This window comes from Eucyclogobius newberryi, unplaced genomic scaffold (assembly GCF_026437365.1).
Source record: "Eucyclogobius newberryi isolate DKJ021-1_F unplaced genomic scaffold, fEucNew1.0.hap1 SCAF_3, whole genome shotgun sequence".
NCBI classification, from domain to species: domain Eukaryota; kingdom Metazoa; phylum Chordata; class Actinopteri; order Gobiiformes; family Gobiidae; genus Eucyclogobius; species Eucyclogobius newberryi.
This window is the reverse complement of record NW_027315945.1, coordinates 24,684,968-24,708,743: the sequence shown is the minus strand read 5'-3', so window position 1 is coordinate 24,708,743 and position 23,776 is coordinate 24,684,968. Positions and strand designations below refer to the sequence as shown.

At 41.1% G+C, this 23,776-nt stretch overlaps 2 protein-coding genes across 2 annotated transcripts; one reads left to right on the top strand and one right to left on the bottom strand.

Annotated features, from left to right (window-relative positions):
- Window positions 1-1,454: 1,454 nt before the first annotated feature.
- mboat1 (membrane bound O-acyltransferase domain containing 1) lies at window positions 1,455-7,842 on the bottom strand. The gene is made up of 13 exons (XM_072461117.1): window positions 7,662-7,842; window positions 6,785-6,930; window positions 6,457-6,534; window positions 5,662-5,757; window positions 4,605-4,660; window positions 3,822-3,876; window positions 2,832-3,018; window positions 2,570-2,762; window positions 2,382-2,485; window positions 2,237-2,301; window positions 2,028-2,160; window positions 1,718-1,869; window positions 1,455-1,636 (listed from the first exon to the last, which is right to left on the bottom strand). The coding sequence occupies exons 1-13, from the start codon at window positions 7,737-7,739 to the stop codon at window positions 1,486-1,488; spliced, it is 1,494 nt and encodes a 497-aa protein (XP_072317218.1). The 5' UTR covers window positions 7,740-7,842; the 3' UTR covers window positions 1,455-1,485.
- Window positions 7,843-8,956: 1,114 nt separating this feature from the next.
- LOC140374403 (transcription factor E2F3-like) lies at window positions 8,957-15,541 on the top strand. Its single transcript, XM_072461293.1, has 8 exons — window positions 8,957-9,530; window positions 10,821-10,941; window positions 11,138-11,268; window positions 11,399-11,487; window positions 11,585-11,747; window positions 12,178-12,288; window positions 13,082-13,223; window positions 14,955-15,541. Exons 1-8 carry the CDS (start codon window positions 9,249-9,251, stop codon window positions 15,230-15,232), a joined length of 1,317 nt encoding a protein of 438 aa, XP_072317394.1. The 5' UTR covers window positions 8,957-9,248; the 3' UTR covers window positions 15,233-15,541.
- The last annotated feature ends 8,235 nt before the right edge of the window (window positions 15,542-23,776 follow it).

The following is a 23,776-nucleotide window of genomic DNA, read 5'->3' as shown; positions in this document are numbered from 1 at the left end:
GGTGCCATTAGCTGCGTAGTGAACTAGCACAAGATCAAAACATATACTACACTCAGAGGTGAAGTGCTGCCAGGGGAAAATGAGACACAATACGTTGACATAGAAACCAATATGAACAAAGTGTGAGAGAATAACAGAGACTATGAAGAATAGTTAAACAGAGCTTTAATTGTGTCTCGTTAATGTCACACACTCTTATCCAATTCTACAACGTCACAGTAAGACACATACAAGTTAAGAGCAGCTCAATATGAATAAATGATATGTACATGGCTCCCTGTATAAATAAACATTCCTATTTAAATTTGTTATTTACAATGAAGATAAATACATAGCTATAGCTTAAAGCTATTAGAAGGTTTTAAATCTTCTTAAAGACCTGAAACCATTTAACATTCAGTACATAAAGTATTATCAAATGTTACTGACAAGCTCGATGTCAACACCAAAAAGCATTAGAAAATAACATAATAATAGTAATAATAATAAAAACATTATTCTCAATATTAATAACATGATAACATATACTGGAATTAATGTCTATTAACTGTTGCATCTTTATTGTCAGAAGCCAAGTACAAGGTAAAAGCTACTATAATGAAGTACCTTATGAATTTAAAATATGGACTAGCATATTTAAAATCATAAAATAAAAGTTAGGTGTTCATTATATTCAATACAAAATAACATCACATGCATTAAAGCAGAAAGCTTAAGTCATTTCAACACCATTTGTACATTTTACTAATAGAATCTTGGCAGCTCAACTAACCAGCAGATGGCTCTGTTTTAGATTTAGAATGAGACGCCTGTAAACAATGACCATGATATTAACCAGCACGAGTCACCAACTGTTCACACAATGTTACGGCAATATTTGTTATATAACCTTAAGTCTTAAATAGATACGCCTCCTAACAGTTGTAAGAGTTTGTTACTGAGATAATAAAACCAAAGGTAACGCTTTAGAAAACCCCTCAACTATTAATGTTATTAAATAAGACTTTTTTAAATACTCAAAATTATACTTTATAACAACAAATCAGTAGTATGCATAATAGTAAATTAATACTAACCCTGTTTTTACTCAATACTAAACATAACATTATTATCAAGAGTTACAATGATTATCCATAAGAACTGGTCAGTTAGAAGAGGCTCTTTTGAACTAAGTGAATATGGATTTATATAAATCTGGTCAATGTCAATAATGAAAGATGTATAGAGACACACATAATGTATAAAATATATAAATAAATGATCCATTTGCAGTGGATGTGCAGGCCCTCTTCTATACCAGGGCATAGCCTTGTGGTCAGACAAGACCTTGGGCATGTTTAGGGTCAAACAAGACAAAAGCAAGTATTTTCTCCACATTTTACAACTGCAGAAGGTTCTAGTCCATTGCTTGTCTAAACAAATAAAATATTACACTTTGATAGAACACTGAGGAAGGCAAGAGCCGAGCGCTGAAAATACCTGAATTCACTTGATTTTGTGAGTTCCGTTGTTGCTGCAGTGAACAGACGGGCACTCAGAGGGTTTGGAGGGGGCAGAGGGGGCTCTGGGTTTGTGTTTCCAATGCAAGACGGCAGCTGCCAAAATGCTGAGGATGTGTACATGGAAGTACATAGACCTAGACCGATACATTGAAGCATTTATAGTTCACGAGCAGATTAAACATTAGGCATTTGATATAGTATTAATAATACAGTACCTGTAATAAATCATAGTAGGCTCAACTGCCAGAAGCAAAAAGGGCATGACTGTGTAGCAAATGGCCAACTGTGTCGCAGCCCAAGTCACAACGTCGTACCCACACTTCATGACTCTGGATCCCAGAAAATAGGGCCGAATTGACTTCCTCATCTAGTAAAGAAGGAAACAATAGAAACATGAGAACATTTCACATCATCGACTGTTTTAGTAGATTTTTGTTTTGTTTTGAAAGATTGTTGCACTGAAAAGTTATAGATGACTGTGAGCACAATCACAGAGAAAAAAGTCATTTATTCTTTGGTACTTACAGCTCGAGCGGCGATGCTAATAGGAATAGCGGTGAGGAAGGTGAAGTAGTATCCTGGATAAAGGCCATGCCAAACGGCCGACAGGACAAAAGTCAAAGGCAGCCTGTACCGAGGAGCTCGATCATAGCACACCCTAAAGATAGAAAGAGATAAAACATGCCATGCAAGCTACGGTTGTATTTTATGTGTGTTAAGCAGACAGCACTCACATTTTGAGCCAAATCCCTGTGCGAATATTCCAGTTGTCTATAAATGTCTTAAAGCTTGTTGCTGTCTGCAAAAGGGTCACAGAAAGCATCAGTTGAAAAAACGGTAAATGCACCAAGTGCTTCTTCTCAAATATATCGATTTCACCTCAATTCCCAGGATGTTGACGTTGCAGAAGAGCTCCCAAGACGGCCTTCCGTTCTTGTCCATTCCTGCAAAGCCATAACCTGCTGCGTTGTTCACTGCATCAGCTGCAAAGGGAATATTCCTGATCTCAGCTTATACACGTAATGACTCCTATTACGATGCTGAGCAGTGCCATCTGAAGTACTCACCAAGAGTCCAGGCAAAGTAGAATCTAGGCCGAGACGCTTGTACGGAAAAAAAAGCATAGATGAGTCTGGTCATGAAGGAGGCGTTGGCCAAAAAGTCTGGATCCACGTTGTATGTTACTGGCAAAGACCGTGTCACAATGAAGAAAAAGAACACACAGCCAACGCAGATGAGCAGTTTCTCACACACCGCTCTCTGTCAGGAGATGAAATACACGCTTTGCTTTTATATTTCAACAAATGAAGCTAGTGTTTGAAGTCATACCACTGGTGATGGCTCTAAATGCTTCTTATATCCGTTGCGTCCGTTGCACGTTCCTGAATGTAGCCTGCTGCTGATGTGGCGACCCTCCATGAAGTCTATGTAGTCCTTAAAGTCACTGCATGGTCCCACCAACACACCCAGGAAGTTAAGGTTATAACTCAGGTACTCGATCAAAGAAGGCCTTTGTCTGCGGAGTGAAAGGAATGACCAGAAAAAGAACATATCAATCACAGAAAATCCCATATGTCGTGATAACCTAAAATGAATGTGAAAAACACCAAAAACCATGAAAGTCATTCATCAGCTGTCATTCCCAACCTTCTCACGGGTCCCCAAGGGTTTAAGAAAAGAGGTTCAAACTAGATTGTGTGTACTTTGATGAAGGGATGGCATGTTAATTGATTCTACAGTACTATTTTGTTACATCTTTGTTCAGATTTTTTTAATATTCATATTTATATTTTTCATTATAAAGCAGTAGCATCTAAGGTTAGAGAAGGATGATGGGGTCGTCAACATCTCCACGTGTAATATAGGGATCACTGGGTGAAAGAGGTTGGGAACACTATAATATAGAGGAACCAAAATATGAGGACTAAATAAAAAAATTTAGCTGGAATGCAGATGATTCTGGTCATACAAAATGAATATGAATATGGTGAATGATATTGAATTACAATCATTGGAAGTGCATTGTTCAGTAGTGGACACAAAACACATAAATAGAACACAAAATGTCAAACACAATCATAACAACATTTCATGTGTGGAAAAGGGTTGTGTTTTCATGCACTTTCATGCATATGCTGTAAGTAATTCACCATAAGTTTATCTCCATGTGTGTCCATCTTGGCTAGAGGAAAAGAAAATGTTATTTACTGGCAACTATACGTTCCAACCTTTTCAACAGATGTATTTCACCTCCTCATCCACAACCACAACATACTACACAGTCCTTCATCAGAACACAGACACAGAGTTGAGTCTTACTTTATAGTCAGGAGCTTCTGTTCTGGGTTTATTTGGTCAGGCTTCTTACACATACCTGGAAAAAAATATGCAGTTACAGTTGGCAAATGTCTTCAGACTTGTCAGAATGCAATACTTTGTAAAGAATCATAAACACATTAAACAAAACAATAAAGTAAGTGTTTGGGGGAGAAGTCCCTAAGAGAGCTCACCTGAGACTACTGAAGACTAAAATCTTGACTTATAGATAGGTTGTTTTATCATCATTCAATGTTTTATGTTGCACCAAAGCAAGTTCCTATGTTAGTGAATTCTGTTCTTTGACAATGGCAATAAACCTGATTCTGAGTCTGAAAATGCCAGAAGGACAACCATCCCAGTAGCCTTCAGTCATTCTAGTCTTTCCAGTGGAGTGGCTTGACAGAAACTAGTTCAGCCATGTTTCAATTGCATGTTTCTATTTTCTTTGTTGCATCACTGCTGGAAAGACCAGACGACCTAAGGGCGGTGATAACTGGCCTTCTGTAACCTTCCCCCCGCTGCAGTTTCTTCCTCCTCATCATGGCTAAGTATTCGCTACGTTGTACTTGTGAGATGTAGGTCCCATGTAAGTGAATCCCAAGGTTAAGAAGCATCCTATTTATGATTGAGAGAACAGGGAGAGGTCAAAGAGGTCACAGGCTCTTATTACTTAGGGTAAAAGTAACAGTCTATATCCTGAATACTTGAAATGATTGCTGTCAGCTATTCACTTAATTAAACTGGACCCGATTATATTTAGCATGTGTATTAACATTACTTTACCATCGTGGAGTTGGAATGCTACAGAGGTGAGCTTTTGCACGACCACCATCAGCGGCCTGAGCAGAGACGACAGAGAAGTATTAATATGACGTTGCTCCACAGTTGTTAAAAAGACCTCACAGTTCTGAAGATCTTTGTGAAATGTGAGGAGTTAAGACTCTTTTTGGCACTGCTTTGTCCCAAGGATATGAGTGCACAAGCAGTATGTGTGTGTGCGGCGTCGCAGATGCTGGATCTGCTCTGTGACTGGGATGCTTTGTGTGCACTGCATGGCGAAGCTCAATGAGAGTTGGCACAGATTTACTGACGCAGAGTGCCAGTCGGGGGTTGTTTTTCAGAGGTTTTCACTGCTCAAACTAGGCATGTTTTTCAATTGCAGTTGATAATGTAGGATTTATTAACTAAATAGAAGGATCAGTTGTGAGACAAAATGATTAAAAGCTGTTTATGTTGTATTCATGTTTTCAGCGTCTTGTTTTATGCAGCATTTTGAGGCCCGTTCAAAAGATACATTATTTTTGTTTGTCAATTACTATGGCAATGGTCCTAATTTTTAATCACTCTGAAACCCTTGAGTAGGGCAACGCTGTCATTTTAAATGGGTTGATTCACTGCTTAGTCATGTGAAAATGTAACCAGTAACCGTCAGTAAATCTGGAATTAGTCTACAATAACTTGATTAAATAAAGTGACAATAAATGTAAAACACTTTGTGAGGTTGGCCTTTTCTATATAAATCCATTTACAGACTTGACAATAAATGTGGTTTTAATCAACATACCTTCTAAACGTCCACATTAACAACTCCCAAAAAGTCTAGACGACAAGTCAAGGAGCGGCCGGCCCATTTACACTTTCTAGGCATGGCAATAATGAACAATGCTGCTTTCTATTAACTGGCGTGGTATTTGCACAGCGCTGTGAGGGCGACGTGACAGCAGCAAAGTGCGGCCGATGAATGGTAACTGATAACGCCACAAAAACTCTACAGTGAGTCATTATGCCGTCTTTGGGAGTTGAGGAAACTGGTGCGGTGAGAAAGTTAAGATTACTTTACCCAGAGAAGTCTGTCGAAAGAACGCCATAGTTAAAAATATAGACTCGGATCACTTGGCACACTAAGAGGTAGCCTATACTCCACACCATTGTATATCTGCAAGAAAAACACCAACAATACTGATTAGGTATGTTTACATGCATTAGAAGTACTGCACGTGAAATTAAAGTCTGTTCTGGGGTTTTCACTTGAATGATTTTCCTTGTTATTGATGCGGTTTTTAAGACTTAAAAAGATAGAATCATTCGTTTTGAATTGCAAGGATTTTTTTTGTATGAAACGTATGGATACACTGATCACACACAGGACATAACTACCAAATATGACCAAAAATATACTTATGCCTTTATTATGGCACTTTAAATAGATAGTTTAAAAGTTATTTGTATTCTGACCACAAATCTGGCTCAAAGATAAGTAGTACAGTAGTATAAAAGTAATACCAGGCAAGACATAAACAATAATTAGTTGTTTTAAACTAGAGAAGAGGGCATGTCTACACCACTAAAACACACACCTATGAGGTAGACATTTCTTGGCACATCATGTCAAACAAGTTTTTCTGGCATCTTCCACGCAAGCTGCAAGTGTTTGTATGTTAAGTATCAATAACAAGTCCACATTGTATTTCTCACTCACTCAGGGCTGCATTTTAAGTCAAATATTGTTAAAAGACATATACAAGTCATTTCCACAGTTTCAAACCATGTCCAACCCAAAAGAGGAGAAATATTTGGATAACATGCAGTCTAAATGAAGTCTGAGTTATAAAGTTACATTTCACCTTCTACATACCTGGGCACATTGTTGATATCACTTTTTAGGATAATCAAATAGCTTGCCAATACTACAGTGAGCATGTGAGAGGCGTACCTGCAAAAGCAAACACACACGTTGTTCCACCCGTTATTCACCAGATAACATTGTCACTGTTTGTCCACACAGGTCGTCCTCACTTAACTCAAAAATGCAATCGGTCAGGACAATGGCATGTGTTTAACAAAAGCATGCTGCCTCGGTAATGAAGTGTGCAGATTAGATTTAGCGTCATATGACAAATAAATGGACTACTGCGTGCGTGACTGTGTGTGTGTGTGTGTGTGTGTGTGTGTGATTTTTGTACCATCCGAAGCAGAAGATGAGGATGGCGACGCCGAAGAGTGTGGCCACGGCGTGTCTGACCAGCGGGTTGGTGTGCGTCGGACTGAGGTAAAGCCGGAACCAGAAGGCAGCGGCCAGTGCAAAGAGCTGACTTGCCATAAAGTTCAGCTGTGGATCAGTGGAGTGTCAGTGTCAACAAATGCGACCTCCATATTATCGTCACAATATTCATTTCACAGTTAAATGTTTATTGTGATATTGTGGAAGGGCAAACATCATTGTATATATTGTAGATCTTCCTTGCAACATGCCTTTACGAGCCTTTGGTGGGAATTATGACTGTCATATAACAAAGAATCAAGGTACAAAGTGTTTAATAACAGTTATTTCTTCATGTTGCGCTGGAATGGAGAAAAGAATCCTGGTTTGTGCAGTTCTTTCCATGTTCAATCTGTGGCTGCAACAAAACAATGCATTTAAACAGAGAAGCTTCTAATTCAGTAAATAGTGATTATTGAGGGACTTGAGATGACACAACACCATGATATTTTTGTTAAATTATGAGGAGAAATAAAATAAAAAGCAGGAAAATGTTATCAATCTTATACTTTAGTCTTTATAATTGGAGACTGCACCTAATAATTAGACTGTACTATTATTATTTTAAGTAGCAAAGAGACTGACAAAAAAACTATGGTAAAGTATATTCATTTTCTCTTTTTGATGGTTGATACTCTGTAAACTTGTACACATGTTTATGCTGCTTTAACCACGTTCCACTTCATCCAGTCTCACGTTTGTAAAATAGACAGGTGTTTGATCCAAGGATTAAGGACTACGCGTGTATTTTCCAGCTCGTTCCGTGAATAATAACCTAATAATAATAACAACAACCTTACCTGATCCACGGGGAAGCTCAGGTATTCACTCAGCGGGAGCAGCCAGAGCGCGCCCGTGCTTTTATACGCGGTCTCCATCCTCCACTCTCCAAACAGACCCAGGCTTGATCACAGATGTCTCTCTTCTTCACGTGTTCCCTACGCTCCAGAACAGACTCCAACAAACATAATGTGACGGGCAGCGTTCCCACAGGTTCTTCTGACCTGTCCGCGCACAGTTTGTCTCTCCTCCTCCTCCTCTGTTCTCCTCTGTTCTCCTCCCCTGCGCGAGTCAGTGTGGTCCCGATTTCAAAATAAAAGCTGTCACACAATGTAAAGATACGAGTTAGTGTTTGGGGACGCCACAGCTGAATCCACTGCCCCGTGAGTGTTTTTAATGGAAGTGTTGGGTCTAAAGTTATTTGCGTTTCAACAAAAACAAAAAAACAACTTCGCAGAAAGCTTATCGTTTGATTTTGAAGGTCTGTCTAATTTCCGATGAGTTGTAAGACTATTGGCTCAGCATAATAAAGATTTACAAACAGAGAGATGCCCAATTGACTGAAGTTAAACTCTAGTTTTTAGATCACAAAATAAATAACTTAAATTTGTTTGGTATATGTATGATGTATGACACATCCCAAAGCCGATTCTGGTTTTATTTTTGATTATAGTAAATATAGGTAAACCTCCTAGAACTCAAGATCTAAACAAATCACGATCTACGGGCCAATAATGCAGATAATGGGACTGACAGGGATAGGGCTGAAACTACTGATCTGAATAATTATGCGTATTCGACTATTTAAATAATCATAATCGTATTTTTATCATTGTCTGGGCTATTCTTAAACAGTAAAACACATGCCGAAAGATGTTTTATGACCAAAACAGTGACATTATTAAATCAAAATGTCTGCTTTTCATCAGTAATTCACTTTATGTGTAATAGTTTTGGGGCAAAATCATATTGCTAAAATGCAGATTTGAGTTGCAATATAGGTATACAAATTCCAGTAAAATAAATACATATTTGTTTACTGATTTTGATTGTGATTCACAATAAACTCCTTTCTGATACGATCCTAGCTCCACGCTCACGTCTCTTTTCCATTGTTGGTGTCTGGCGCCATCTAGTGTCAAGTCTTAGAACAGCAAAGGTGTGCCCAGCACGCGCGCTGTTTACAAAGGCCAATGAACACGTGGCGGACCAAATACTGCGCTGTCATTGGCCAAAACAGAAGCATTATGGGCGTGAGCTTCTCGCTGAAACACCAATCAAACGTCATATGCAAATTTTGTTTGAAAACTTCCCGGGAAATCCGAGTTTCGCGGGAGGGCTCTTGAGCGCGTAAACCGTATCCCTTCATTCATCAGGCCGTTTCCTGAAGCCATTTCTAGACGGGCGAAACGAGAGTTGCGCTACTTTTTAATCCGTCGCATCTGCCTAAATGCACTTTTATAAGAACAAATACTTTACAATAACCGACAAATCAGACTTTCAAGTGTACTTTGGTCTGATTATTTTTTTAAACTTTCGCCACGGATTAGTAGAAAAACGGTCTTAAAAGTACAGGGACGAGAAAGAGGTTACCCCGAATACGCAAGATGAGAAGAGGGATCACCTCGGCTCCGGATAAAGTGATTTTAGCGGGGGTTGGAGGCTCTCATTTGGACAATAATATAATTTTAACAACTCTAGCGGATCGTTTAAATTCTGGACAATCAAATGCAACTTATATTCAGATAATTACGACCCCACCGCCTTGCAACGGTGCACAGACATCAAATGTGTGTTTATCCGAGCCTCAGATAAACAACATTTACACAACTCCACAGCAAGCAGCTGCAAACGGGACAGGACAACGACCCGCTCTAGGAAGACCACCGGTAAAATGAATATAATCGCTTTGCAGTGCTGCTATAGTTAGCCACAAACGAAACGAAAGGTTAGCTCGCTTGGCTAACAGCTTGTTGTTCGCGCAGCTAGCTGCTTAGCATCGACCCAACCTTAGCTGTAGAAATACGATGGCTAAGTTGCACAAATGGCTCTACTACGTGTGCATTGACAATTGCTGCATACATGTTTGCTTGTAGTTTGTTTTCAGACGAGAGGAGCATGCACAGTTAACTTTGTGGTGCTTTTGTGTTTCCCTGCACACAGAAACCCAGGTTAAGATGAGTAACATTAGCGCTGGCCTAGCGGCTGCTATTTGGTGTCTTAATTTGGGGGGCAGGGGACTGATGGTTGCTTGTTCCATAAGTTGACACATTTTATATGCTTTCCTGCACACACTGTCGAGGGTACATGCACAAACCGTGGTTTAATTCAATACTAGACTTTTACTCCAACAAACTTCACTGTCGCCACATTTATTCCTCTTTGGAGATGCAAGTCAGCTCAGATGAGTTTGAGACCTAGTTTAGCTTTCATTTCTAATCCAATGATTAAAGGACATCACGACATCGTTGTTTAACCTCATCCTTGCTTCACTTTACTATACTATTATTTTTTGTGATGAATAAAGTGTAACCTCATGTTACGTTCATGTTGTGTAAAATTGCTCTCGGGTGCATTTGCACGTTTCCTGTACACTATTCTTGCACAGAAAACTCCAAATCGTGAATCCTACATTCAGGGTGTGTGTGTTTAGTCTTGGTTATTCATCTTCCACGAGCTAAACCAGTGTGAGTATCTCGGGCTGAAGCCATGACCAGGCGTGGGATGAGGGGAGCTGCATGCAGACGTAAAATGGCTGACATTTTGACTGTCAAAGGGTATATTATAGCTTTGTGAAAGCTGCTTAATTGTTTATATATAAGACTTGAATCTGTGCTCATATCCACCAACTGCAGATAATGAAAAACTACACTGACCCTGAGTAAATTGATGTTTAAAGTCTGAAGTTGATTATCAAGGGTGGCCACTTGAAAACATTTGTATTTTGACAATATTTATTTCCTCTGTCTGCTTTAGTAACCACATATAAATGTGCAAACCAGTGTGATCTGTTAAAACACTGTATAAAATGATCAAACTTAATAAAAAACGAGGGCCAGTCAATATTGGTCTTATTTAGATATTAAGTTGTTGGAAAGGCCCTGGAGCCCCAGTGTTTTGTAGTTTTTAATGTTTCCAAAGCTAAAACGTATGACTAACCCACATGGCATCTTTTAAAGGCTAAAAGACGACTTGCCCTAGACGACTCGGATCACCAATACCAGACTGATGTAGTCCGAACACCACGAGGCAGAGGAGCCTCTGCAGCCTCAAATGGAGCCGGCCTCAAGACACCCAGAAGTATGTTACTTACGTATTCATCTATGGTGTTATTTTGTTTACTATACTTATATGTTTGTAATGTAGTATAGTATCTAAAACTTTTCATAATAGTTGGACTCGGAATCTGCATGGCGTCAGTTTTACTTGTGGGCCATTGTGCATAAAACGATAAAACTCTTTTGTTCTGATTGTGTCTATTCTTTTTGCATTTTAGCGCCGAAGTCACCACCAGAGAAGACACGTTATGACACTTCTCTCGGATTATTAACCAAGAAGTTTGTAGATCTTTTGGCTCAGTCGTCTGATGGGGTGCTGGACCTTAACATTGCAGCTGAAACATTGCAGGTAATGACTCTACAAAAGCTATTCGATTTTAATTGAAACGGGAACAAAAATGGATTTGCTTTTTTACATTACTGCTCATCTTTTAATGCACTAACTGTTCAAATGAAATGTCCCTTTTCTTCACTTTCAGGTCCAAAAAAGACGTCTGTATGACATCACCAATGTTTTGGAGGGTATTCATCTCATCAAGAAGAAATCCAAAAACAATATTCAGTGGATGTAAGTGTGTTTCAAGTTAAAATATGTGTTGTGTCAGGTTTGGTGTTTGGCCCAAGATGTTGGTGTAGCTAGTTTTTAAGTTTTGTTTTTCACACAGGGGTTGCAGCCTGTTGGAGGTAGAAGGATCGCTGAACCAAAGACGAGGCTTATCTGCAGAAGTTGCTGCACTAGCAGAAGAAGAACATAGACTTGAACAACTGATTCAGAGGTGCTCTCTGGACATGGGACACATGAGTGAATCTCCAAGTAACCAGAAATATCCTTTTCATTATAGTCTGCTGTGTTATCTTAATGTGCACAAGCTCTCGCTCATTTTGACACCAGACCTATGCAAAGCATCTGGTCAGAACAATCGCATGTGCAAAAGTCTCACCACATCTCGAAGAATATGCTGCCACACTCGGGACCTTTGCGTCCTTAAGCCTCATGTAAAAGTTTGTTTGGTCCAGGATTAGTTTTCCCCACAAGTCTGTGCTTTGTATACGTTACCAACCTTTTTACACCATTTGAAATAAACAATGGGCCAGAGATCGCGCCCTTAGCATCTGTAGCGTGGTATTGTTCACATTTTCTAATGTTAATTACTATATTATTGGTTACGGTAGTTACAAATCTGTCAGTGACTTGGCTCATTACTGAATTGCACTACACTTATTATACATATTTTTCTTTAACTGCGGATCAACATATGCATATGTAACATATCAAGACATCAAGCAGATCGGAAGCTTCAAGGACCAGACTGTCATTGTGGTCAAAGCACCTACAGATACCAAACTAGAAGTGCCAGATCCAGATGAGGTATGTGTTTTTTAACACGCCGTGTGATTACACCAGCAGCATCTCTGGAAAGTGTTTGCCTTTACTGCAGAATGTCCCGGGTTCAAAACTCACTTGTGACATTGTCCCTTGGTAAGAAGACTCTTAAGACCTTTAACCCTTAAGGTCTTGTGGCCATCAAGACTCACCATTTCAAAAAGGAGGGACAGTGACACATTGTCTATATTAGTGTCCAGTAATGGTGATGACATGCCATCTATTTACTGTATGTAGTTTATTAGCACTTTTTGTGTGTCTGGGTGGTTCTATTTTTTTAAAGTCATTTGTATTTGTAAAGCTCTATGAAAATAAACCAGGGCTGGTCTGCAAAGAAATGTAATGGTGGTTTTCACAAAAGTTAACCTCCAGAATGAGAACAAATTAAAGGGGCATTATGTAAGTTAGAGGGTCTGAATGATGATGATTTTCTCTATTGAAACATTTTGCCTGAAATCGTCCATGGAATGGCATAAAACCTTTTCATGCTCATGAAGACAAGCAGGTGACTTCATCAAACAAAGTTTAGCTATAGATATGCCTGGAATTGAATAAATTATACATTTATATCATACTATGGAAAATTTCAGGCAAAGAAATTACATTTCCATGAGACCAGCAGGTGAAGGACCCTCCACCAGAAAACTTACATAATGCACTTTTTGACTAAAATAAAAACACAAAAGATACGAGTACCATCAGGAATTCATTTACCACCTGTAGTGCTTGTAATACAGCGTTTTTTTTTTTTTTTTAACATCCTTCTGTTCTTTTCCAGAGTTTATCTATCCATCTGACGAGCACCAAGGGCCCTATTGATGTGCTGCTGTGTCCAGATGATGAGCTGGATCCCCGAAGCCCTGTCAAAAGCTGCAATGTGGATATTAATGGGAATTCACCTTTTCTTAAAGTTCTTCACGGTAAATGTTTTGTAAATTGTAATATTTGCTTTGCATTTGTGTTTTCCATACTGACCCAGACCACACTTTTGAATTGTTTTCTATCAAGGCTCACGTGTGGTCAAGTTATCAGTTGCCAAAACTGAGTGATGTTTGGTAGATGGCACCACCATTTAAAATACTGTGTGCCAATGTTACCTCGTTCATGAATGTTTTCTTTTGTGTTATTTCCACTTTAAGAGGATGCTGAGAGAACTCTGCACCAGATTCACGAGGCGGTCTTGAAAACAAATCTTCTCAAATTAGAGTTGTGCCACATTATATATAGTATAATGTAAATAGTTTAAATGGCACAGATACAGACTTGTGTAGCAGGACTGGTGTGTAGTTTGACTCAGAATTCGATCACTAGCATCCCTCTACCTGTTCCATCACGCTGTTCAGCTGAGCGCGTGTTTGTCCGTGCACAACACTTACTGAAAATGTATCTGAGCCACATTGAAGCAATGGGAACAGCAACAGCCCTGAGGTGGAGGACGGTTGCTCACATCTGCTGCAGGAGAAATCTGTCTGTCCTGAAGTCCACCACGGCCCTTCTGGTCCCATATTACCGCTTGGTTTTGTCATTGCCCTTGTCTCACCACATTTGTGATTCATGTCCAATTAAGTCGGGTCTTTAATACTTGACTCTGTGAATTGTCAAATCAACAGTGTTCTCGCTGGGCTGAGGTTGAAGGATGGCGGTGGGACGGCACTCGCAAAAAGTACTTAAACATTTCCCCTTTGCCTATGGCACTCGCACGGTACTACACGGCAGTGAAAAGTACTACGGCGCTAAGATCACCATGTGAGCGAGCACCTACGTGCCGTGATCTTAACACCTGGCGGTATCTTTTGAGCATGGCGAGTCACAGCCGCAACATGGCGGGTGCCAAGCCAAAACCCCTCAGCGAGAACACTGAATCGAGGTAATCTGTGCTCTGGCCAGATGTGCGCGCGGAGCAGACGGCGTTAGCTTTTCTTGGGTGAGTTGGGTCTTCGAGGGACCCAACTCGCGTCGTTCCGAGGACTGAGACGGAGCCACGGGACATTACAGCGGCTGCAGCACTCTGCCTTGCTTATATCCACGCGCACGTCTCGCCACTCCTCGCACAGGTCTCGCCGCTCCAGGCACAGGTCTCGCCGCTCCAGGCACAGGTCTCGCCGCTCCAGGCACAGGTCTCGCCGCTCCAGGCACAGGTCTCGCCGCTCCAGGCACAGGTCTCGCCGCTCCAGGCACAGGTCTCGCCGCTCCAGGCACAGGTCTCGCCGCTCCAGGCACAGGTCTCGCCGCTCCAGGCACAGGTCTCGCCGCTCCAGGCACAGGTCTCGCCGCTCCAGGCAGACAGCGAGACGTCACTCCACGCGAGCGGAGCGGCGAGGCGGGACGTCACTCCACGCGAGCGGAGCGCGAAGCGGCGGGACGTCACTCCACGCGAGCGGAGCGCGAATCGGCGAGACGTCACTCCACGCGAGACGGAGCGTCGAGACGGAGCGTCGAGACGGGACGCAACCAACTTGAGAACACATGAATGTGCATTATGTCACAGCTGCAGATTTCCTGTAAAATCAAATATCTCTCTAAAATAAAACTGGGCCAACTGGCCTATGCAGTCATAGTGGATGATTTAAGTGTCAGTCAACGTATCTGTGTGTTGGCAAATATAAAAGAAGCATGGCACTTATACATTGTTTTTTTTTTTCTTTTTACAGATTCAAACTCAACGACTTCTTCCAGCTCCTCTTTGGCTCCACCTTCTGCCTCGGCTGTTTCTGTCACAACTTTGTCCCCCATCTCGTCTCCATACACCAGTCTGCTCCAACAGACAGAAGACCAGATCCCCTCTGGCCTAGGACCCTTCCTAAATCTTGAACCGACACTTCTGGACCAGGATGACTATTTGTTAGGTTTGGGAGTTGACCAGGGAATTAGTGACTTGTTTGATGACTTTGATAGGATGCCTTCTCTAGATGAGCTTCTGTGTAGCTAGCGTTTGCTTAAACAAATGCATGTTGACTGCAGTCTGTAGTCACCGGAAATAAGAACTTTTCACATTTGTCACAAACATTATTGAAATGGGTATCTCAGGCTAAGGGTACATGAATAATCTAACTCCAAGAGTCAATGTTTTTACACTGAAAATGTCGACGTAAAACACTTCACCCACTTGTCCCTAAAGCTGGGCGTACACTGACTGATGTGGGAGTGGTCCGGTTACTTGCAGATTGCCTGTTACACTGACTTCGGTGCGCTGCAGTCTGTATTTGACGAACTCAATGCAGATTCACATGGTTTTGACCTGTCTAATGACCTGAAAACTGCTACAGATGGCTGCATTGTCCAGATAAAGTAGTGTAACGCAGCGCATTGATTTTATTCTCTTTCTAACCGGACCCGCGCCAGAGTGTGTGTACACCCGGTGTAGATTCTACAATATGTGGCTTCTGTAATGTTCACACGATGATTCATTTAATGCAGCAGTGACATAATTTTACGGCCTCAATTATTTAGCAATTAACATGAATAACACTGGTCAAATGTGTTTTTAAGTAAGTATAAAATTGAACTGTGAACACATGAATTCCATCTATTTGAAATTTTTTGAAAGGGCAATTGTCACCTCCATAATATTTGATAGTCCACGATGATTGTTTAACTGAACTACACAAAGGTTTCAGACTCAGATTTCTCCAATACTATGTCAATATTAAACTTAAAACATTACATTTTGAAAACAATCTTCTCTATGATATCTTGGATTCACATTGTTTATACAATTTTTAAAGTAGAATGAATGGTTTGATAATTGCACTGAGATTCACAAAGGTGATTTTGTTAGATTTTTCATGCCATGTAATTATAAAATTAGAGATTTTAAAAATACAGACTACACCAGTAACACCCTTTATACATGCTATTACCATTTCTGGCCTAAGCACTTGCTGTTGTATTGTGCCCTATTCTTTTAATCAGTCAGCTGCCATTTTCTCTTTGCTTGTGCTGTTAATTACACTGTGGTATGAAATGTGTTGAAAGAGTTTGATGCACCTTACCCATTGTGTACATGAAGCAGAGTAGGACACAGGATTTGCTTGTTCTTACTTTATTTTTTTTTCAGTTAAACAGTTGATCAGTTCTAAGCATTTGCAAAAAAAAAACATAAAAGTGCTAAGTAATCCAATTTATTACCCTCATAACATTCTCTATGCGAATAGGTGAGACTGACTCCTAGGATCTGCCCCCAGAGGGCAGTGCTGCTGGAACTTAACCCAACTCTTAAAGATGTGTTTGAAGCATGTGAGATTTCTCAAGGAAGAACCTAGCCTGCCACTGTTGGCTTGCTGTGTGAAAATGTAAAGTTTGCTAATTTCTCTGCACAAGGTACTGTAGGCTACCTCTAACTACATTAGTGCTAGACAAAGAGGGACAGGGCAGAAGAACAGTGCAACTGCTGCACATAGTTCATCAGTAATGGTAGAAGTTTTGTGTTCTATCAATGTTTTTGTATGTTTGAAATTCAAAATAATTTTCTTTGTCTTCCAGTGGTCTATCAAATCATATTGTACAACTAACGCAAGGTTTCTGATTGGCGTGTCGGGAGCTTTTACTTGTGACACTGTTAAATCTAGCAGTTTCTGTAAAAGTTTTTCCTTTTCTCTCCCATGTGCACTAATAATGGTGTACTGTCAAAGATGACAGAAATTATACCACAGTTTGAATGCTGAATAGAATGAAAAGTTATTCAAAGATTTTTTACTGCAGGCATATTTATAACGGTTATGTTTTGTATTTATATATAAATAACAAGTTTAGTATTCTTCCCCCTTAAACTAGCCACAAATACTATTTTGTAAAACCATTTCCTTAAATGTTTTTTTGTTTCTGGACCGACCAGAATCTGGTCAGAATATTTTATCTTGCGTGACTGTAATTTCTGGAGAGATTCTACCTTTCCAAATGTTAATAATGCAATGTTAATGTTTTATTGTAGCGTTGATGCCTATGCCAGCCGTAGTCTGACAGTTTGAAAATGTAATGAGACTGTTGTTCCAGATTTTTTAAATCTGCATTTCTGGCATTTGGATCAGTAATAATGAATGTGTATATCAAGTATATTGCTAAACAATATCTGGCATTTTCCCTATATTTCTGAGCTGTTACCAAATACCATGACGTTCATCTTTTCTGTAACTGCTGATTTGAAATGTAAATCTAACTAAAATAGGAAATTATGGCAAACTTGTGACATTTGTTGCCATCTCGAAAAACGTTTGAAGTAAATTTGCAAATGAGTGATTCAAACTCTTTGTGTGGCAATGGGGTAAACTGTTATAAATTCAGTTCATTTTGGAGTACAAGTGGGGAAAACACTTTTGTATACTTGGATGTTTGTAATGATAATTTTGAATAAAGAAGGTTCAAATTAGAAGTTTTATTTTTAATGAAATGTGTTCAAATAAAACACAATTCAAGATGGAACTTGACTAAGGTAACACATTTTAGTCTTGAAATGAATGATGTCCCCAGCTCTGAGACAGGTGCCAGTGTCGAGTCCTCCACATAGACGAATATAAACGTGAGATCCAGCTTGTCGATAATGCATGGATGTATAATACGTTCTTCTATTTCCATGATTCATTATTTAATATTATTACTTATTTTCAGATAATGAAACGTTAACGTAATACCATTGTGACATCACATTTTATAACATGAGAAGTAGACAAAAAGGCATACAATAAAGAAATTCTTCAACCATCCATGATGATACAGTGAAGTTTATAAATATTCAACAATTGACCTAATGAGGTTGTAACATTGTATTATCCTCATTGTTTTAACAATGTATTGGTTACAGAAGCAAGGAAAATAAGACAAATAAAATGTAAAATAAATTGTATAATACAAAATAAATAAAATGTAAGATAAATTATTGGGTGAAATGTCCTCAAAATGTCACATATAAACCATCAACATTTTATTTTGAGTAGACCTAGTTGTTTTCTAGTTTTTCATCACTGTGAAAGGCTGTATGTGTACTGCTGTATGTGTCTTGCTGTATGTGTCTTGCTGTATGTGTATTGCTGTATGTGAACTGCTGTATGTGTATTGCTTTATGTGAACTGCTGTATGTGTCTTGCTGTATGTGTCTTGCTGTATCTGAACTGCTGTATGTGTCTTGCTGTATGTGTCTTGCTGTATGTGTCTTTCTGTATCTGAACTGCTGTATGTGTCTTGCTGTATGTGTCTTGCTGTACGTGTCTTGCTGTATGTGTCTTGCTGTATCTGAACTGCTGTACGTGTCTTGCTGTATGTGTCTTGCTGTATCTGAACTGATGTATGTGTCTTGCTGTATATGTACTGCTGTATGTGTCTTGCTGTATGCGTCTTGCTGTATGCGTATTGCTGTATATGTACTGCTGTATGTGTATTGCTATATGTGTACTGCTGTATGTGTCTTGCTGTATGCGTCTTGCTGTATGCGTATTGCTGTATATGTACTGCTGTATGTGTATTGCTATATGTGTACTGCTGTATGTGTCTTGCTATATGTGTCTTGCTGTATGTATACTGCTGTATGTGACTTGCTGTATGTGTATGTGTCTTGCTGTACGTGTACTGCTGTATGTGTATTGCTGTATGTGTCTTGCTGTATGTGTATTGCTGTATGTGACTTGCTGTATGTGTCTTGCTGTATGTGTCTTCCTGTATTTGTCTTGCTGTATGTGTATTGCTGTATTTGTCTTGCTGTATGTGTATTGCTGTATGTGTACTGCTGTATGTGTATTGCTGTATTTGTCTTGCTGTATGTGTATTGCTGTATGTGTACTGCTGTATGTGTACTGCTGTATGTGTACTGCTGTATGTGTATTGCTGTATGTGTCTTGCTGTATTTGTCTTGCTGTATGTGTATTGCTGTATGTGTACTGCTGTATGTGTATTGCTGTATGTGTCTTGCTGTATGTGTATTGCTGTATTTGTCGTGCTGTATGTGTATTGCTGTATGTGTCTTGCTGTATGTGAACTGCTGTATGTGTATTGCTGTATGTGAACTGCTGTATGTGTATTGCTTTATGTGAACTGCTGTATGTGTCTTGCTGTATGTGTCTTGCTGTATCTGAACTGCTGTATGTGTCTTGCTGTATGTGTCTTGCTGTATGTGTCTTTCTGTATCTGAACTGCTGTATGTGTCTTGCTGTATGTGTCTTGCTGTACGTGTCTTGCTGTATGTGTCTTGCTGTATCTGAACTGCTGTACGTGTCTTGCTGTATGTGTCTTGCTGTATCTGAACTGCTGTATGTGTCTTGCTGTATGTGTCTTGCTGTATCTGAACTGCTGTATGTGTCTTGCTGTATGTGTCTTGCTGTATGTGTCTTTCTGTATCTGAACTGCTGTATGTGTCTTGCTGTATGTGTCTTGCTGTACGTGTCTTGCTGTATGTGTCTTGCTGTATCTGAACTGCTGTACGTGTCTTGCTGTATGTGTCTTGCTGTATCTGAACTGATGTATGTGTATTGCTGTATATGTACTGCTGTATGTGTCTTGCTGTATGCGTCTTGCTGTATGCGTATTGCTGTATATGTACTGCTGTATGTGTATTGCTATATGTGTACTGCTGTATGTGTCTTGCTATATGTGTCTTGCTGTATGTATACTGCTGTATGTGACTTGCTGTATGTGTATGTGTCTTGCTGTACGTGTCTTGCTGTACGTGTACTGCTGTATGTGTATTGCTGTATGTGTCTTGCTGTATGTGTATTGCTGTATGTGACTTGCTGTATGTGTCTTGCTGTATGTGTCTTCCTGTATTTGTCTTGCTGTATGTGTATTGCTGTATTTGTCTTGCTGTATGTGTATTGCTGTATGTGTACTGCTGTATGTGTATTGCTGTATTTGTCTTGCTGTATGTGTATTGCTGTATGTGTACTGCTGTATGTGTACTGCTGTATGTGTACTGCTGTATGTGTATTGCTGTATGTGTCTTGCTGTATTTGTCTTGCTGTATGTGTATTGCTGTATGTGTACTGCTGTATGTGTATTGCTGTATGTGTCTTGCTGTATGTGTATTGCTGTATTTGTCTTGCTGTATGTGTATTGCTGTATGTGTCTTGCTGTATGTGTCTTGCTGTATGTGAACTGCTGTATGTGTATTGCTGTATGTGAACTGCTGTATGTGTATTGCTTTATGTGAACTGCTGTATGTGTCTTGCTGTATGTGTCTTGCTGTATCTGAACTGCTGTATGTGTCTTGCTGTATGTGTCTTGCTGTATGTGTCTTTCTGTATCTGAACTGCTGTATGTGTCTTGCTGTATGTGTCTTGCTGTACGTGTCTTGCTGTATGTGTCTTGCTGTATCTGAACTGCTGTACGTGTCTTGCTGTATGTGTCTTGCTGTATCTGAACTGCTGTATGTGTCTTGCTGTATGCGTATTGCTGTATGTGTACTGCTGTATGTGTATTGCTATATGTGTACTGCTGTATGTGTCTTGCTGTATGCGTCTCGCTGTATGTGTCTTGCTGTATGTGTCTTGCTGTATGTGTCTTGCTGTATCTGAACTGCTGTATGTGTCTTGCTGTATATGTACTGCTGTATGTGTCTTGCTGTATGCGTCTTGCTGTATGCGTATTGCTGAATATGTACTGCTGTATGTGTATTGCTATATGTGTACTGCTTTATGTGTCTTGCTGTATGCGTCATGCTGTATGCGTATTGCTGTATGTGTATGGCTATATGTGTCTTGCTGTATGTATACTGCTGTATGTGACTTGCTGTATGTGTATGTGTCTTGCTGTACGTGTCTTGCTGTACGTGTACTGCTGTATGTGTATTGCTGTATGTGTCTTGCTGTATGTGTATTGCTGTATGTGACTTGCTGTATGTGTCTTGCTGTATGTGTCTTGCTGTATGTGTCTTGCTGTATTTGTCTTGCTGTATGTGTATTGCTGTATGTGTACTGCTGTATGTGTATTGCTGTATGTGTCTTGCTGTATGTGTATTGCTGTATGTGACTTGCTGTATGTGTCTTGCTGTATGTGTCTTGCTGTATGTGTCTTGCTGTATTTGTCTTGCTGTATGTGTATTGCTGTATGTGTACTGCTGTATGTGTATTGCTGTACGTGTACTGCTGTATGTGTATTGCTGTATGTGTCTTGCTGTATGTGTCTTGCTGTATGTGTATTGCTGTACGTGTACTAATGTATGTGTATTGCTGTATGTGTCTTGCTGTATGTGTATTGCTGTATTTGTCTTGCTGTATGTGTCTTGCTGTATGTGTCTTGCTGTATGTGAACTGCTGTATGTGTATTGCTGTATGTGAACTGCTGTATGTGTATTGCTTTATGTGAACTGCTGTATGTGTCTTGCTGTATGTGTCTTGCTGTATCTGAACTGCTGTATGTGTCTTGCTGTATGTGTCTTGCTGTATGTGTCTTGCTGTATGTGTCTTTCTGTATCTGAACTGCTGTATGTGTCTTGCTGTATGTGTCTTGCTGTACGTGTCTTGCTGTATGTGTCTTGCTGTATCTGAACTGCTGTACGTGTCTTGCTGTATGTGTCTTGCTGTATCTGAACTGCTGTATGTGTCTTGCTGTATGCGTATTGCTGTATGTGTACTGCTGTATGTGTATTGCTATATGTGTACTGCTGTATGTGTCTTGCTGTATGCGTCTCGCTGTATGTGTCTTGCTGTATCTGAACTGCTGTATGTGTCTTGCTGTATATGTACTGCTGTATGTGTCTTGCTGTATGCGTCTTGCTGTATGCGTATTGCTGTATATGTACTGCTGTATGTGTATTGCTATATGTGTACTGCTGTATATGTCTTGCTGTATGCGTCTTGCTGTATGCGTATTGCTTTATGTGTATGGCTATATGTGTCTTGCTGTATGTATACTGCTGTATGTGACTTGCTGTATGTGTATGTGTCTTGCTGTACGTGTCTTGCTGTACGTGTACTGCTGTATGTGTATTGCTGTATGTGTCTTGCTGTATGTGTATTGCTGTATGTGTCTTGCTGTATGTGTCTTGCTGTATGTGTCTTGCTGTATGTGTATTGCTGTACGTGTACTGCTGTATGTGTATTGCTGTATGTGTCTTGCTGTATGTCCATCCATCCATCCATCTATCTTCTGCCGCTTTATCCGGGGCCGGGTCGCGGGGGCAGCAGTCTGAGCAGGGACTCCCAGACTTCCTTCTCCCCAGACACTTCCTCTAACTCCTCCGGGGGGATCCCGAGGCGTTCCCAGGCCAGCCGAGAGACATAGTCTCTCCAGCGTGTCCTGGGTCTTCCCCGGGGCCTCTTCCCGGTGGGACATGCCTGAAACACCTCCCGAGGGAGGCGCCCAGGAGGCATCCGGAACAGATGCCCGAGCCACCTCAGCTGGCTCCTCTCGACGTGGAGGAGCAGCGGCTCTACTCCGAGCTCCCCCCGTGTGGCCGAGCTCCTCACCCTATCTCTAAGGGAGCGCCCAGCCACACGGCGGAGGAAACTCATTTCGACCGCTTGTATCCGCGATCTTGTTCTTTCGGTCACTACCCAAAGCTCATGACCATAGGTGAGGGTAGGAACGTAGACCGACCGGTAAATAGAGAGCTTTGCCTTTCGGCTCAGCTCCCTCTTTACCACAACGGTCCGATGCAGCGACTGCATCACTGCAGCCGCTGCACCGATCCGCCTGTCGATCTCACGCTCCATCCTTCCCTCACTCGTGAACAAGACCCCGAGATACTTGAACTCCTCCACTTGGGGCAAGGACACCCCACCCACCTGGAGAGGGCAAGCCATCTTTTTCCGGTCGAGAACCATGGCCTCGGATTTGGAGGTGCTGATTCTCATCCCAGCCGCTTCACACTCGGCTGCAAACCGTCCCAGTGCATGTTGCAGGTCCGGGTTTGATGGAGCCATCAGGACAACATCGTCTGCAAACAGCAGAGATGAGATCCTGTGGTCCCCAAACCGGACACCCTCCGACCCCTGACTGCGCCTAGAAATTCTGTCCATAAAAATTATGAACAGAACCGGTGACACAGGGCAGCCCTGGCGGAGTCCAACATGCACTGGGAACAGGTCTGACTTACTGCCGGCAATGCGAACACAGCTCCTGCTCCGGTCATACAGGGACCGGACAGCCCTGAGCAAAGGGCCCCGGACCCCGTACTCCCGGAGCACCCCCCAAAGGACACCCCGAGGGACACGGTCGAAAGCCTTCTCCAGATCCACAAAGCACATGTGGACTGGTTGGGCAAACTCCCATGAACCCTCGAGCACCCGATGGAGGGTATAGAGCTGGTCCAGTGTTCCACGACCGGGACGAAAACCACTCTGCTCCTCCTGAATCCGAGGTTCGACTATCGGTCGGATTCTCCTCTCCAGTACCTTGGAATAGACCTGAGGAGTGTGATCCCTCTGTAGTTGGAACACACCCTCCGGTCCCCCTTCTTGAACAGAGGGACCACCACCCCGGTCTGCCAGTCCAGAGGCACGGTCCCCGAACGCCACGCGATGTTGCAGAGACGTGTCAACCAAGACAGTCC

What these genes read in the sequence shown, in the direction of transcription:
- mboat1 (XM_072461117.1), bottom strand. Translation starts at nt 7,739, where the DNA reads ATGGAGACCGCGTATAAAAGCACGGGCGCGCTCTGGCTGCTCCCGCTG. An exon ending in ATTTAGAGCCATCACCAGTG is followed by an intron (nt 2,763 to 2,831) that starts GTATGACTTCAA and finishes ATCTCCTGACAG; the next exon opens with AGAGCGGTGTGTGAGAAACT. An exon ending in ACAGGGATTTGGCTCAAAAT is followed by an intron (nt 2,161 to 2,236) that starts GTGAGTGCTGTC and finishes TTCTATCTTTAG; the next exon opens with GGTGTGCTATGATCGAGCTC.
- LOC140374403 (XM_072461293.1), top strand. Translation starts at nt 9,249, where the DNA reads ATGAGAAGAGGGATCACCTCGGCTCCGGATAAAGTGATTTTAGCGGGG. An exon ending in AAAAACAATATTCAGTGGAT is followed by an intron (nt 11,488 to 11,584) that starts GTAAGTGTGTTT and finishes TTTTTCACACAG; the next exon opens with GGGTTGCAGCCTGTTGGAGG. An exon ending in CTCCAAGTAACCAGAAATAT is followed by an intron (nt 11,748 to 12,177) that starts CCTTTTCATTAT and finishes GGATCAACATAT; the next exon opens with GCATATGTAACATATCAAGA.